General features: G+C 39.7%; 2 protein-coding genes across 2 annotated transcripts; both read left to right on the plus strand.

The window, feature by feature from the left end:
* Positions 1-203: 203 nt before the first annotated feature.
* On the plus strand, positions 204-2,726 carry LOC143375964 (uncharacterized). Its single transcript, XM_076825691.1, has 3 exons — positions 204-1,931; positions 2,062-2,203; positions 2,284-2,726. The coding sequence occupies exons 1-3, from the start codon at positions 1,775-1,777 to the stop codon at positions 2,612-2,614; spliced, it is 630 nt and encodes a 209-aa protein (XP_076681806.1). The 5' UTR covers positions 204-1,774; the 3' UTR covers positions 2,615-2,726.
* Positions 2,727-2,813: 87 nt separating this feature from the next.
* On the plus strand, positions 2,814-4,829 carry LOC143375954 (zinc finger HIT domain-containing protein 2). Its single transcript, XM_076825669.1, has 5 exons — positions 2,814-2,953; positions 3,037-3,343; positions 3,435-3,695; positions 4,132-4,335; positions 4,411-4,829. The coding sequence occupies exons 1-5, from the start codon at positions 2,904-2,906 to the stop codon at positions 4,732-4,734; spliced, it is 1,146 nt and encodes a 381-aa protein (XP_076681784.1). The 5' UTR covers positions 2,814-2,903; the 3' UTR covers positions 4,735-4,829.
* Positions 4,830-14,561: the final 9,732 nt, after the last annotated feature.

Genomic DNA, 14,561 nt, shown 5'->3' on the forward strand with positions numbered 1-14,561 from the left:
ATAAACTGTATGAAAAATGAAAAAAATAAATAAGTATTCACGCGCGTTTAGACATCAGCACTTTTAAAATATACTTGCCATAATGAATGCCTTAGCGAAAAAAAAAAAAGAAAAATAAATACATTACTGTACATTGAGGTGCGTGAGGAGGATGGTAAATATATAAGTATAATAAGTACATGCAATGTCATATACGAACAAAGAAACAAAACGAACAAAAAAAAATATGAACAAATTGACAAAAGATGAGCCAAAAGCCAATGCACACATCAAAGATACATTAGTAGCAGACGAGGGCGAGAGATGCGCATACATATGTTTACCTTTAATTTTAAAACCGTCGTATCTGTATAAAATGTACCCGCGAACGTTTGCTCCATGTATATTTTATACATTTAACGTATCGTTTGGAAATGAAGCAGCAAGTGGTTATAATGAATTAATTAAAGCAAGAGAAATGATAAACAGTGTACATGAAACCTTTTCAGAAGCACACTAAAAATAAAGAAGCCAGAGATGACGATGGAAAAAAAGTGAGAATATATTATTAAATGTATCTAGCGTAAGATTGAATTATTAGGGGGGGGGACGAGGAGAGCGATCATTATCGTGTACATAAACATCGTTGGCAATACTTCGACTTCGCCCGTCCATTTAGTTTCTAGATCACACGTCTCTGCGATTGTTCCTTTTCGACCCAGCATCGAATAGGTCGGAAACAATTGGAATAATTTTTGCGCCTGTAATTCTTGTTAATCTATCGTTAAACACGTTGACACAATTTAGTCGAAGTGTTTTCCTCTCGAAGCAGAGAATAATTATAATATTTTAAAATATATCATTGTTTATGTTTAAGACACACTTCCAAATACTCCGCATTCAACGCCGCTTCTTCTCATTGCCACATCATATCTCTTCATCTTTATCTTTTTACACTCCCCAACAACAGCATTCTCATTCTCCATATCACCGAAACAAATTACTTATCAGCCATTATAGTTTTTTTCTCTGCATGTGCGGCATTCAAACTCATAGTAATCCAATAGCGTTCGAACAAAGTGATTTACAAATGAGATTTGATAACAATGTAACTCTAATGCAATTGATCTAAACCGTACAAGAACCAATAATAATTCTCTCTTCATTTATATTCAAGAAGTGTTCTTGCTGCCTCCTACTCTCATTTTATTTTTGTTACGAAACATGGTGTCATTGTCGTTGGTAATAAAAATCTCAGAAAATATTTTTTTCCCACCATGCGGGACTCGAACCCTGGCCAATTGAGTGGCAGGCAACAGCTCTGCCCACTTCGCTACAGAGCGTCCCATTGTTTTTGGTAAAAGAATATCATTTTCCTCGTTTCAAAGAGATTACGAATTATCAATTGACTCGCTTGTGTATGCTTTTATTATACCACGGAGCTAGTTTCTACACCAGATATCCTAATGTAATTTTTTATGAAGTATTCGAGACTTATGTTCTTAATTACTACCAAATGATAATGTTGCTAATAAACAATTGTACAATATATATGGACATCTTTACACACATTTCAAATACTCACATTCTGTACAAAATTTATAACTATTAAGTAATAAACCAATTTCGGCAATGGATTAATCAAATTTACGTTAATCTCACACTTCGATCTGCATACTTCAACATACCGAATATAATACCGGGATTGTTAATAAAAACATTCTAAGCATTTCTTGCAAAGTTTAAAGTTTAAAAATCGACTATCGATTGCTGACTGCTATCGTTCGAAATAACGATGTTAAACAAAAACAATGACGATTCATCGAGCTCCGAGGACGAAATAACGAAAGACGCGTTAAAAGAAGCAACGGATCATCAATTTTTAAAAGATGCCTACTTCTCCGCGACGAAATCTGAAAGTTTGGAGGTTTCTGAAAGGATAGATGAGCACAGTAAGTAACATATAACCTCGTTTCCATTTGTTTTGGAAGGACATACTTCGCGGAACATTTCCATTTTCAAATTCCTCTGGTTAAAACTTTCGTAAGTTATTCAATTTCAATTTTCCTTTTTCTATTTCAGCTAATTCAGCGCGTGCTGATAATTTAACAAATCTGAAGTCACTGAGGAAAGGCGTAGAACAAAAGGATAGCTTTGAAAACTTCGGAGTGAGCCCGTCGTTTCAGAACTACGTTGCGAAGAAATTGGACGAAATAATAGAGAAGTGCTTACTTCAGGATAATATTTACGACACAATCAACTTTTCAGTGATCATTTTATATACTCATGATACTTCTTTGTTAGATCTATTAAGCTAAAAGAGAAGAAGAGAGAAAGTGGATCTGCTGAGGACGCTGAAGAGAATACAGGCGATAGTTCCGGTGTTAAGCTTCTCAGTAGTTCCGTGCAATACCTGACCACCGAGGAAGAGGCCTTGGAGCTTCCAAAACCCCAGAAGAGAAAGATTAAAGAAACCATAGACGATAAAGCAAATATTTCAAAATGCAAAGAAGTCGCTGTAGATCCTAATTGGATATTATCGAAGGAGGAAACTAAAGCTTGGACGAGTAAACGAAGGGGACCCGAGTTCAGCTACAAACGCCTGAAGAACGGTTCTTTAGTAGAACAAACCTGAAACTAGGTTGAATATTCGACATCTTCATTTTAAAACGACTGTACAGAAAATATAAAAAGAATGTATATATAAACTATGAAATACTGAAATTCATTATTTCTTTCATCGACATGATCCCCTGCAGCGTAATTGAAAGCATTTTGATCGTTACTGAACTTGGGAGCACATTTGCAAAACTATTACCACACACAGAGTAAAAGTTTCGGTTAATTAAAATTAAGTAGATTAACATACTGATGCAAATACTATATCGACTGATTGTTAATCGACATAAATTTACAATAAAACTATGGACGCTCCGGGAACAAGCGCTGGAATTACTGATAGTCTCTGCAAATTGTAGGTTATCGCGACATAACCTTAAAGTTTGAAGTAAATAATACCTGATCTTCTAAATTTATAAAGAAACATGTTGGTCATAGGTGCAACAGAAATTCTCGCGTATACACCTGCCCAAGATGTGGCATAGGATATTGCAACGTCGAGTGCTACAAATCCGAAGCTCATTCAGAGTGTTCGGAGAGCTTCTACAAGCAATGCGTGGAAGAAGAGTTAAAATCTGAAGAGAGGGACCCGGAGGGTAGGAAGAGGATGCTTGAAATTCTCAGGAGAGTGCGAGAGCAAGATTTGAAGAACACTGATTTTGAAAGTGAGAGCGACGAAGGAGAGGAAGAAGAAGAAGGAGCAGGGCAATCGGGTGAACAGTTGGACTCAGATGACGAAGAAGATGTAATGAATATTTATATCGAAGTTTAAAAATACTTTTATTCGACGCTTCCTTTTCTGTACCGAGTGGTTTCTGTTAATGTCTATGCTTCAGGTTGCAGATTTGGGAAAGCGATTGGAAAACATCAACTTGGATAACGCAGATGAAGTGTGGTCTGCGTTGACTGACGATGAGAAACAACAATTCGAGGCTTTGATAAAGAACGGTGAAATTGAGAAATTGCTACCTCAGTGGACTCCGTGGTGGACTTACCATGTTAAAAAGAAGCTTGTGCAAGACGTGGATCAACAGGACACAGAGGAAGCGAATGAATACCCTCCTTTAATAGAAGTTCCGATATTCAATGAACTGCAGGTAACTTATAAATAGTGCGGATTTAACAGGGCGGCTGATGAGCAGTTGCCATGTGGGCCCCTGCTCAGGAGACCCCACCAAGGCCCCATCCTTAAAAGGAATTATGATTTTATCCAAACTATATTCTTTACTGTATTATTACAGTGAGCCCATTTTCAGTAAACTACCGCTTTAGTTTCCCCAAAAATGGGCCCACTCAGAAGGCCCTCCCCTAGTCTTCAACAATAAATCATGATTTTATCTAAGCACTGTTTTTCTATACTTTTCTGTACATTGACCCCCTTTTAGTAAACTACCTCTTCATTTTCCCGAAAAAATGGGCCCCTCAACGTTTACCACCTGGGCCTGTTTTCTTAAATCCACCACTGCTTGTAGAAGAACTTATTGATTCAAACTCTACTGTGTTACGAATAAAATGAGACTTTATCTACCGCAGAAAGCTTCTCCAAATGTTCGCTACAATATAATAAACGTAGTCTATGCATACGCGTATGTGGCAAACTACTACAACAGCGATTATTCAAACTGTCCTTTGGAAGCTGCAATTGTCTTTCTGGATCTTTCTGATAACATGAAGGCGAACAAAGTTTACGAAGATGCTCAGTTGGCAATAGCTTCTGTTACTCACAATGTTGTTAATGTAAGTGTCTTTTACTCTGATTTTATGCGATCATTTTATGTAACGAGGAATTGAGAACCTCACCTTTGCTTCTAGTGTAATTGGTTGCCCCAAGACGAGCACACTTTGTCAGCTTTCAAGGAAGCTGGGGATTCGATAATGGAAGGACCCGAGCGGAAAAATAAATATTTTTACATTGCCATTGCGCTTTCTGAACTGCACAGATTGCTAGCGGCGGCGAAAGAAGAAATTTCCAAGCATAAAAATAAACCTGAGCGCAAGGAATTCTCCGAGAAGTTTCTTCAAAGATACAACATAGATAACACGCATCTATCGAAGAAGAGTCTTCTTTTGTACGGCAAAAAATTAGAATACTATTTATCGTGGATTAAAAGTTGCCATATGAACGCACATACGTGAATAATAACCATTGCGGATAAGAATTTTTTATAAACTTACATGTATACGTAATGATTACTTTCATAAAGAAGGCATGGGAAGGCACTCACCGAAATCCTTTTCCCCTTGACAATTTCTGGAACCTTCCTCGGCCATCTCACCGTATTTTGCACTCGGAACGATAAGTTCACAATTATTCAAAGACAAAACGGTACGCAGACCAAGCTGGCGTACCGAATTCAAACTGTCTCTTCGAGAATCGAAATCACAAACTTGCGAATCGATTTCTCGAAACTCTCAACTCGATGTGACTTTGGGCGAATTCCACGTGCGCCGAAATTTACGAAAATCTTCTGAAGTATGGAAAAGAAATCTGTGAAAGAGTCATTATCGGAAAATACAGGTTTTTAAATATAAATTACGACTCGAAAACAAGAACATATAATTTATGATATTCAGTTTATTACGAAAACGGGAAATTCCTGCGCGGGCCATTTGGGCGTAAGTGGAAATCGCCTAAATCGTTAAAATGCAAATGCGCCATAAATGCTGTAAATGCTAATGTTTGCAGAAATAATATCCGTAAAAACTTAATTTAAATTAATAATAATTGATTAATATTCGCTGCGTTTCGATCTAGTGTGCGCGGCTTGATAAGAATCGCCAAAGTGTGCGACGGCCTTAAAGCGCGTACGTAAAGGCAGGTTCTCACTACCCCTTCCCTCGCCTCATTTTATTCTTCTTACATGTTTCTTATTTAGTTTGACAATTTGACTCACACTGCGCCTCGCCTGACTTCAGCTCGGCGCAACTCCGAGCCGCGAATTTTCCCTCGAGAATATTTTGAAGAAAAGAGGCGAGGCGAGGCGTAGTGTGAGCCTACCTTAATATAATTCCATAAACGCGGGAACATGCGCGACGTTTGATTGCGAGAATTTTCACGAGAGTATCGCGGAATCGATATCTCGAACGCAGGCGGTCTGTCAGTGAGACAAGCAGACGATATTTACAGAGAACTGCACATCAGGGGGGCCAAGCTTCCCTCTTACGAAAGTTGAAGCAGAGTTTGTAGCGCCTCCTACCAATGAGGTGCGTACTAAACTGTGAATGTGTGAATTGGTGTGAATCGGGACGTATGTGTATGTGTATACGTGTAATGTACCGTTTACTTTAAAACCTGTCCACGGATCGTCGCGCCAGCGACACGTATGCAGCAGATAGAAGGATAAACATTGAAATTGAATATTTCTTCTTTTCTTAGGAAAAGAAAATATATTCAATTGCTTTGTATATCCTTCTATCTGCTGCATACGCGTCACTGACGCGACAATCCATGGTCAGACGGCCTTAGAAAGGGTAAACCAGGAAAAGTGAGGACACTTCCTCGTGTCTGCGCCAAACATTTCTAAATGACGACGGTCGTCATGGTAACATTTTACCAACGTCGAAAGGTTGTGTGTCGTGCTCACTGATACACGTAGGTATGTGTGTGTGATGTACCTAGCGCCTCCTACCAATACGGTGCTAACTAAACGGGAAAACTTCAGCCAAACAAAGACGGCTTGGTCCCCCTGGGTGGCACAGAACCTTCCTTAAAATGTAGGCCTATCTTACCTACGCTTTGTCTAAATCTATATCTTCTTTTTGGTAAAAGAAGAATTTGGTCCCCTGCTACGGAAAGACTGTAAGAATGACGCATAACACCTCTAGGGCCGGTATGAACGTGACGCGGTAGTCAGACTGTCCATTTTCCCAATTTTTGATAACCACAAACCGAACCAACAAATTTGCTCATGAAGAATCACCACTAACATATCGAATTGACAAGCTGTGTATTTAAAAGCAGTCTAGCACACCACTTTTACCTGTCACATCGCTTATCGTTTCGACGTTGTGAAAACGAGTATTAAGATTCGAATCGTTTATTTTATTATTACGTTTAAAGAAATAGGAAAGAAGATACAACAAACAAAAGTTCCTTAAAATAATGCAAGGAAATGTGAAAAGAATAAAATAATGTTGAGAAGGAAGTTGATGTATTCAACATCTTGTACTGATGTCGATAATTCCAATTATACTTGTTATAAAGTAATTATGTATAAGGATTGTGCAGGTGTGAAATAAAAAAATTTAATAAATTTAACCGAGAATACCTCGTCCGTGGTCGCATTCAACTTTATCGATACAGAATCGTTTACGGGAGCACAGACGAGGTATAGGATAGACCTATCAACCAATGCATTTTTCTGTCACCGGTTTGGGGGAGTCCTAGAACCACCTTACCATTTTTGTGTCGCATGCAACGTTACCGATGAAGCCTCGAAACAGATTGTAACGCTACGTGTGGTAGGAATTAGAATTCAAGAAGTCAGTCGAAACCCGCGATTTACAAATGATTCTGTTAGAGTAACAATTTAAAGATCGTTTTATAAACGTATTCCGTGCAACGACCGAGAAAGAAGGATCGCAACAAAACAAGAACACATACGCCTTTTAACCTTGCTATTCTATTCAGGTTTATTTAACGCCAAACAAATTTATTTAACATAAAAATTTATATAAACAACAACATTATTTGTGGAAGACATGTGTTCATGAGTTCAAAATCATCGAAGAAATCGACGAAATGAAATAAATCACGCAAAACCATCGAAGAAATGCATGAAATAGAATAAATCATGTAAAACCATCGAAGAAATACCTACCTGAAAGAGAATAAAATTCTGATTAGATGTCTGGACCGAACCAAACTCACTGAATGTAAGTTTCGCTCGATCTGGACCCTTAAACTAGATCGTAGGCTTTAGCTTGATATCGTTTTGCAAGTCGCAATGCTTGAGAAACGTTACCAAGGAACCGGGCACACCAACGCGGAGGTACCTACGAAAGTGACCCATCCCGAAACAAACACCGATCCCATCCACCCTCCATTTCAATAAACTCATCGCGTCCGTCATTGCTTGCAATGAGGGAAACGATGATTTGACTCTACTATTAGTGACAACCGCGAACGCGAAAGCGAAATCGAAAGAGAGATAGACTGACGATTATCGTCGATCTCTCTGCACTTATACAAGGTACTCGTATTCTACATTCTACAGCATGCATGCAAGTACATCTTAGCTAGCTACCAAGCTAGCATAATTCTAGGCCCTCTCTAGGGCCCACGAGCTAGGCCCTCTCTAGGGCCCATGACTAGGACCCTCTCTAGGGCCCATGATTAGGACCCTCTCTAGGGCCCACGAGCTAGGCCCTCTCTAGGGCCCATGACTAGGACCCTCTCTAGGGCCTATGCCGAAGGCCCTCTCTAGGGCCCCTGTTCTGGGCCCTCTCTAGGACCCACAAGCTAGGTCCTTTCTAGGACCTAGAATACCAAGCAGCTGAAAATTGAAGCTAATCGAAAATTTTACTTTACTTTCGCGATGAAAAAGCAATTAGAGCACCGGTGCTCTGGACAAATTTCCGATACGCAAAAGGTTGATTTTACTTTCGCGACGGAAAATCAACACGAGCTTCCGTGCTCTGTATAAATCATAGATCCGCAAAAATTTGACTGTAAATTCGCGGTAATAAAACTCTACACAAGAGCCGCGGCGCTCTTGAAAATATATGGACGCGAAAAAAGCGTGGAATCTACGATCGCATTACCGGCGACCATAAAAGATCTTGCTGGAATGCAAGATTGCTAGGAAGACTAGTTTCATTGACCCATTTCAAAAAATTTCGCGGTGACTCTACTTGACTCGATCGATCCGATTATTTTACGAATTATTATTAATCGATATAAAATTGTAAGAATCGCGAGCAACAATTGTATTGATTTATTTTATTTTTTATTTTGAGACAGACACATGCATGTCACTATCTACGAGTACCTTGTATGGTCAGCTCAATCGATGCTGCTCTTTCGAACACACATGCATAACGTTTAGTGGCGCATCTTATATAATTGGCATTAGTTTCGGGAACATTTCTACGATATTTCGTGAATATGGTTTAGAAAAGGACCACGCCATAAGGCTACTGCCTAGACGCCCTAGACCATATTCGCGAAATATTGCATAAGAGTTCCCCAAACGAATACCGACCATGTGAAAAGGGCCTCTGCATGTCGTGCATTTGTGTTGGAACGGCCAGAATCGAAAGAGCTAAGTAGCTGTACTACATGCACCCCCATTCAAAGAATTATAAAATGACTCACCGTTCGCTGTCATCATCGGTACTGCATCTCTGCAAACTCGTAACCCTCTGACCAGCATCCCTGAGACCAGCTCCCCTCTGATCATCACCCATCTGACCAGCATCCCTCTGACCAGCAGCTCTCAGACGAGCACCCTTCAACTCAGCCCCAGCTTAGCTCTCAACGTTGCAGCTGCAGTTGGACTCGTGCATGACTCTACTTTCGCGGTGAAAAAGTTATTAGAGCACCGGTGCTCTCGACTAGCTTTACTTGCGCAAAAACACTGACTCTACGATCGCATTACGGGCGATCACAAACACTATAACTGAAACAGACAATTTGTATTTAAACAAGTTCGAAAAAATTTCCTTTAAATTGCAAGGTGTCACGCAATTCAGACTTTGAGAAAAATTTCCAGCAGCCACATTGGGCGCTCAATGAATTCTGATTCTGTCTGATAGAAAAAAGGAGTGGCCTCTTCGGGCGTTTAAGGTTTTTCAATCTTAATGTATGGAAGGAGTAGCCTTTTTGGGCGCCTAATGCTTTTTAATTCTAATGTACCATCATCAGGTCTCATCCTTTTTAATGTTAATTAAAAAATACAGCAGCCTGTTTAGGCGCATGATAATTCCGAATTGTAAAAGGAAATAGAAGCAGCCTCATCAGGCGCTAATGGCATGGAATGCCAGAAAAATTCCAATTCTACTCTAAAGTGTTAGTAAACCCTAACCCAGATCTAATTCTTCCCTGAAACTAGCAACGAATCTCTTAGTGAATTCTTTATTAAAGAATTCACCAGAGAAAACCTCGGCGAATCCCTCGGCGAATGTTTCGATGATGCGCTTAAAACTGGACTTGCCTGGCTAAATTTTCTAAGTTTCGCAGCACACATATACACTATACTTCGTTATACTAACCCTTTGGACTGTGATTGCGGTATAAGGTAAAAAACTACTAAAATTATTTCCAAAGACTTTACTTTAAAGTCCAAAGGGTTAGCATGCGCGCGTAAGAAAGATAGACGAGAGGTTCTCGTCGATCTTTCTACACATATGCCATTACAATTTCTTTCGCATATTTTAGAGGCACACTTGCACTGGTTTCAAGTGACAAATAGACGCTAAGTATCTCATTGCAGAGATAGAAAAAGAATTGAAAAACGGACACGGATTCGCCGTCGTGAGAGATCTCGAGCTGCTCGATACACTCACGCATTGCAGTTGCACAGACAAAACGCTAATACGCGACCACCATTCATCCAGCCCCCCATTAACGGGAGTTCCCCACTAGGGGCCGCGCCTGAGGGGTCAGACTCACAGCAGCCCGCCTCACAATTAAATCACATGCAGCTGCAATGCGCGCTCCCATCACAAAGCCGACAATTTGCACAGGCGAGTGTATCGTGCCCGAGCATCTTGTGCTAATTCAAGATCTCTCCCGAGAGCGAATTATATTACCGGAAAAAAAGAAAAGAGAATTGAAAGTAGGAAATAGAAAATACACTATGACAAGTCTGTAAAAGTATACTAAATGCGAAACGACACGGTGCACGGTGAAGCTAATTGTAAGCAAAAGCAAAGGTAAAAGGCGTCACTCTCAACAAGCAAGCGTACCTCTACCCTTAAATCTAGCCTATCGCACTCTTTACAATGAGCCCTAGTGGCATAATCTATTGCAAATATGCACTTGCGTAACTTTCGAGGGATATGCGAAAGCTAAGAATCTCCCGATTGAGATTGCAAAAGAGACTAAACGACTAAAGGACCGAAAGGCGCGGCGCGACGCGAACATTCACCCTCGATCCACCGAAATTTCGTTTCTACATGGCATGCTCCATATCACGACTTTACACAGCCATGGCGAGCGTGACCGAGAACGAGAACTGTCGCACATCTTCGTCTAACAATGGTCCTCTGTGTAAAGCCGTAATAAGTTGTACCCAGCACAGCCGGCCTATGAAGGGCGAGAACATCATGCGCGAAATAGAAATCAGTGATCGAAGGCGAATTGTATTTCTAGAAGGGTGTGTTTGGCACTCTTATATTTAAAAAGAACGAGGCGGAACAAAAGCTTATCGCTCGAAGTACGCAAGTGCATTTCTGAATAGATGTCCAGACCGAACCAAACTCACCGAATGTAAGTTTGGCTCGATCTGGACCCTTAAACTAGATCGTAGGCTTCAGCTTGACAACGTTTTGCAAGACGCAATGCATTGGAAAACGTTACCAAGTCCAGGCACACCAACGCGGAGGTACCTACGAAAGTGACCCATTTCTACGAAATATTTCTGGTCCATATTCGACCAATGCATTTTTGAAAATTTGGAAAAATTCTTACGACTAAAGTTCTTAAATTAAAACTTAATGGACTCTAGGACTATGGCTAGTTAAAACTAAGCACATGTGCAAGTTCTTCCGCGATGTATAAAATTTGTAGGTTTAGTGGCTTAAAGTTATTTTTATGCAAGGGAGAAAGAAATTTAAGTTCATATAGCAGCCACTTTGGCGGCAGTCATTTATTATTATACTGTTATTTTATAAAGGGACCATTTGAGGTCGAGATATCAGGTGGTAAGAGTGGCAATTTTTGATTTCTCGTAATATTACTACCAGTGTGTCTTAATATTTAGCACATGCAACGGGCAAGCAAAACTAGCGAGCATAATAACCAAGTAGTACCAAAAATTACTGTCATTGTTTATTAAGAGAATCTAATGACTCGAATGTAATTACTGTTAAGAGAGAAGATTTGAAAGAACTCACACGAAAGAGTTCAACTTCAGAAGTGTAACTCGTATTCGATACATTAAGCATCCGGAATGATTGTGAAATTAAAGAAAAGAAGTTTAGAATGTTTGAAACGCGATATTAAAACTCCTATCGCGAATTTAAAATTTATTCATTGTATTTTTCTACGTGTATTAAACATTTGGAAGTACACGCATTAAATTTTACTATTCGCGAGTACTAAGTACGTATTCGTGGTCACTATGCTCGCTACAGTAATCATTATGTTCGATAGCATACAGAAAAATTCAAAGAATGAAAAAGTATCACTCACCGTTCGTTGAAAATAGTCTCACTGACAAGCATCCCCTTTTAGCAGTAGCTATTCGATCTGCAGGTGAATGTCCAGCAGTTGCAGGGTCAGTACCCCATAGAATGTGTCACACTTCCAAATATGTCACATTACTTTCGCGATGAAAAAGCAATAGGAGCACTGGTGCTCTGAATTAATTCTAGATGCGTTAAAACACTGACTTTACGTTCGCGTTCACATTACTAATACGCAGGGCCACTGTGCACTATCGAATACTTTATCGCGAAATAAGCACTGATTCTACAATCGCATTGCACACGATTACAAAAGCAGTTCATGTTTTTAAACATATCTCAACAGTGGAAAGATGTGTTCGGACTCGAGTAAAGCGTTTCCAAAATAGTCCTCTAGGTACTGAGTGTAATGTAGTGGAATCTCGTTGAACGATCTCCCACATAGTCCAGTTATCGATGAAATTTATGCAGGAATCGAGAAATCACGAAATAATATGTACACGCACTCACTGATGCGATCACCGTCGCGAGTAAAGTCGAACTGACAGAGGTGACACCGCTTGGCAATGTTGTGACGTAGGGGTTGTTGGCGGTGTTATGGCGCTCGACCGACTCCCAGCTAACTGGAAATTCGTCAAGGCCAGAAATAATTTTATGTAGACACAGTAATTCCACGATGAAAAATCACTTAGAGCACCGGTGCTTTCACTTAAATAGTTCTGTATGCGCAAAACATTGACTCTGCACTCGCGTCCACACAGTGCTCTATGAAATACTTTATCGCGAAATATGTACTGACTCTAAAATCGCATTGCACGCGGTCACAAAAGCACATCACATTTCTAAACATCTCTCAGCAGTGGGAAGTAGTGTTCGGGCTCGCGTAAAATGTTTCCATAAAGGCATCTTGGTATTGAGTGTAATGCAGCAGAATCTTGTTAAACGGCCTCATACATAGTCCAGTAATCGATGAAATTGATGCACGAATCGAGAAATCACGAAATAATATGCAGGTACATTCACTGATCCGATCGCTGCCGCGGTTGAAGTCGAACTGTCAGCTTACACCTTTCGTGAATGTTGTCACATTGGTAGAGGTTGCTGTCGACCTCAACTGTTTCCCATGGAAGTTGAAATTTCACAAAGGCCGGAAATAATTCTATATCGCAATGTCCATTGCGAAATATGTACTTTTCGCAGCTGCAGCCATGCACTCTGCTCTTTCTATGTATACATATATGTCTTTCAAAGTTGAGGAGATGTGATCGGACTCGAGTACAGTGTTTTCAAAAAAGTCTTCCAGATACTTATTTTTAGTGTATTGCAGTAGAATCTGGACGATCGACCTCCCACATATTCCAGTAATCGATGGAAATAATACATTAAGATAGGTATACCATGGCATTTTAAATGTTCATCCGTCCGATCCGTCCTCCGACTTTGGTGAACGTCGTTATTGAACTCCATTATTTCACATATCTTGAGAATTCCACATTACTTTATTTTATATATTTATACATGTGGAAGGAAGGGAAGGAATGATTTATTCAAACATTTCGAGTTACATTTATTTTTACATTATATCAAAGTATTACTATTTAAAGAAATTCTTGTATCTAACTACTTATTTAGGATATTTGACAATCGCAGCAATCGCATCGGCTCTGTTCTCACCAATTACCAGGTCTCACTACGAGGAGGTCGCAGCGTTTCGAGGCCCGTAGAGAGACTGCCTATTTATGTTTTATTCAGAAAATCTAATGACTCGAATGTAATAACTATTAATAAGAGAAGATTCATAAAACTCATATGAAATATTTAAACTTGAGAAGCGTAACTTGCATGCAAAACATTAAGCATCTCGAATGATTGTGAAATTAAAGAAAAATTGTTTAGAATGTTTAAAACGCGATACTAAAACTTTTATCTAGAATTTAATACATATATATATATATAATCGTTTTATTCGGTAGCATGTAGAAAGATTGAACGAGTTGAAAAGTTGCACTGCTATCTCTGCAGATCGCCCCCCCCCCCCAAGAGTAATAAAATAGAAAATATTATGACATTGTGTATAATTCTGTATAAATAATTAATGTGAATTTAATTATTTATACAGAATTATAATTAATGTGAATTTAATTATTTAGGTTACAGTATCAGATTGAGATATTAAAACATAAGTTACAAGCAAATTTTAAATCTTGTGAAAGAGGGTTAAAAAATGTACTTATGTACTTTTACATATTTCGCCCCCTCCAAGAAAGGCTCCTGAATCCGCCTCTCCAGGTGGCTCGGCTGCATCGGGGGGAGGGGGATGGACCCGAGTTGAAACCCTGACCAGGTCCTCAGCAAGTCCAGGAAGTCCAGGAAGTCCAGGAAGTCCAGTAGGTCCAGGTAGCTCGGCAACTGCAGGGTCCCCGGAGGTCCTCCAGGCCCGAAAGACCGACGACGACTGAGTACATGAAGCTCTGTGAGCTCCTTATCTAGACTTCGAGGAACGATGTCTCCCGATCAAAACAAGGTCGACGGTTAATTACAATTGCGAAATCCAACGAATTCTTCGGCAAAAATGGATTTTCTGCTAAAATATACGTTCCATTGGCTATTGCTAT

Source organism: Andrena cerasifolii, chromosome 13 (genome assembly GCF_050908995.1).
Source record: "Andrena cerasifolii isolate SP2316 chromosome 13, iyAndCera1_principal, whole genome shotgun sequence".
In the NCBI taxonomy this organism is placed as follows: Eukaryota; Metazoa; Arthropoda; class Insecta; order Hymenoptera; family Andrenidae; genus Andrena; species Andrena cerasifolii.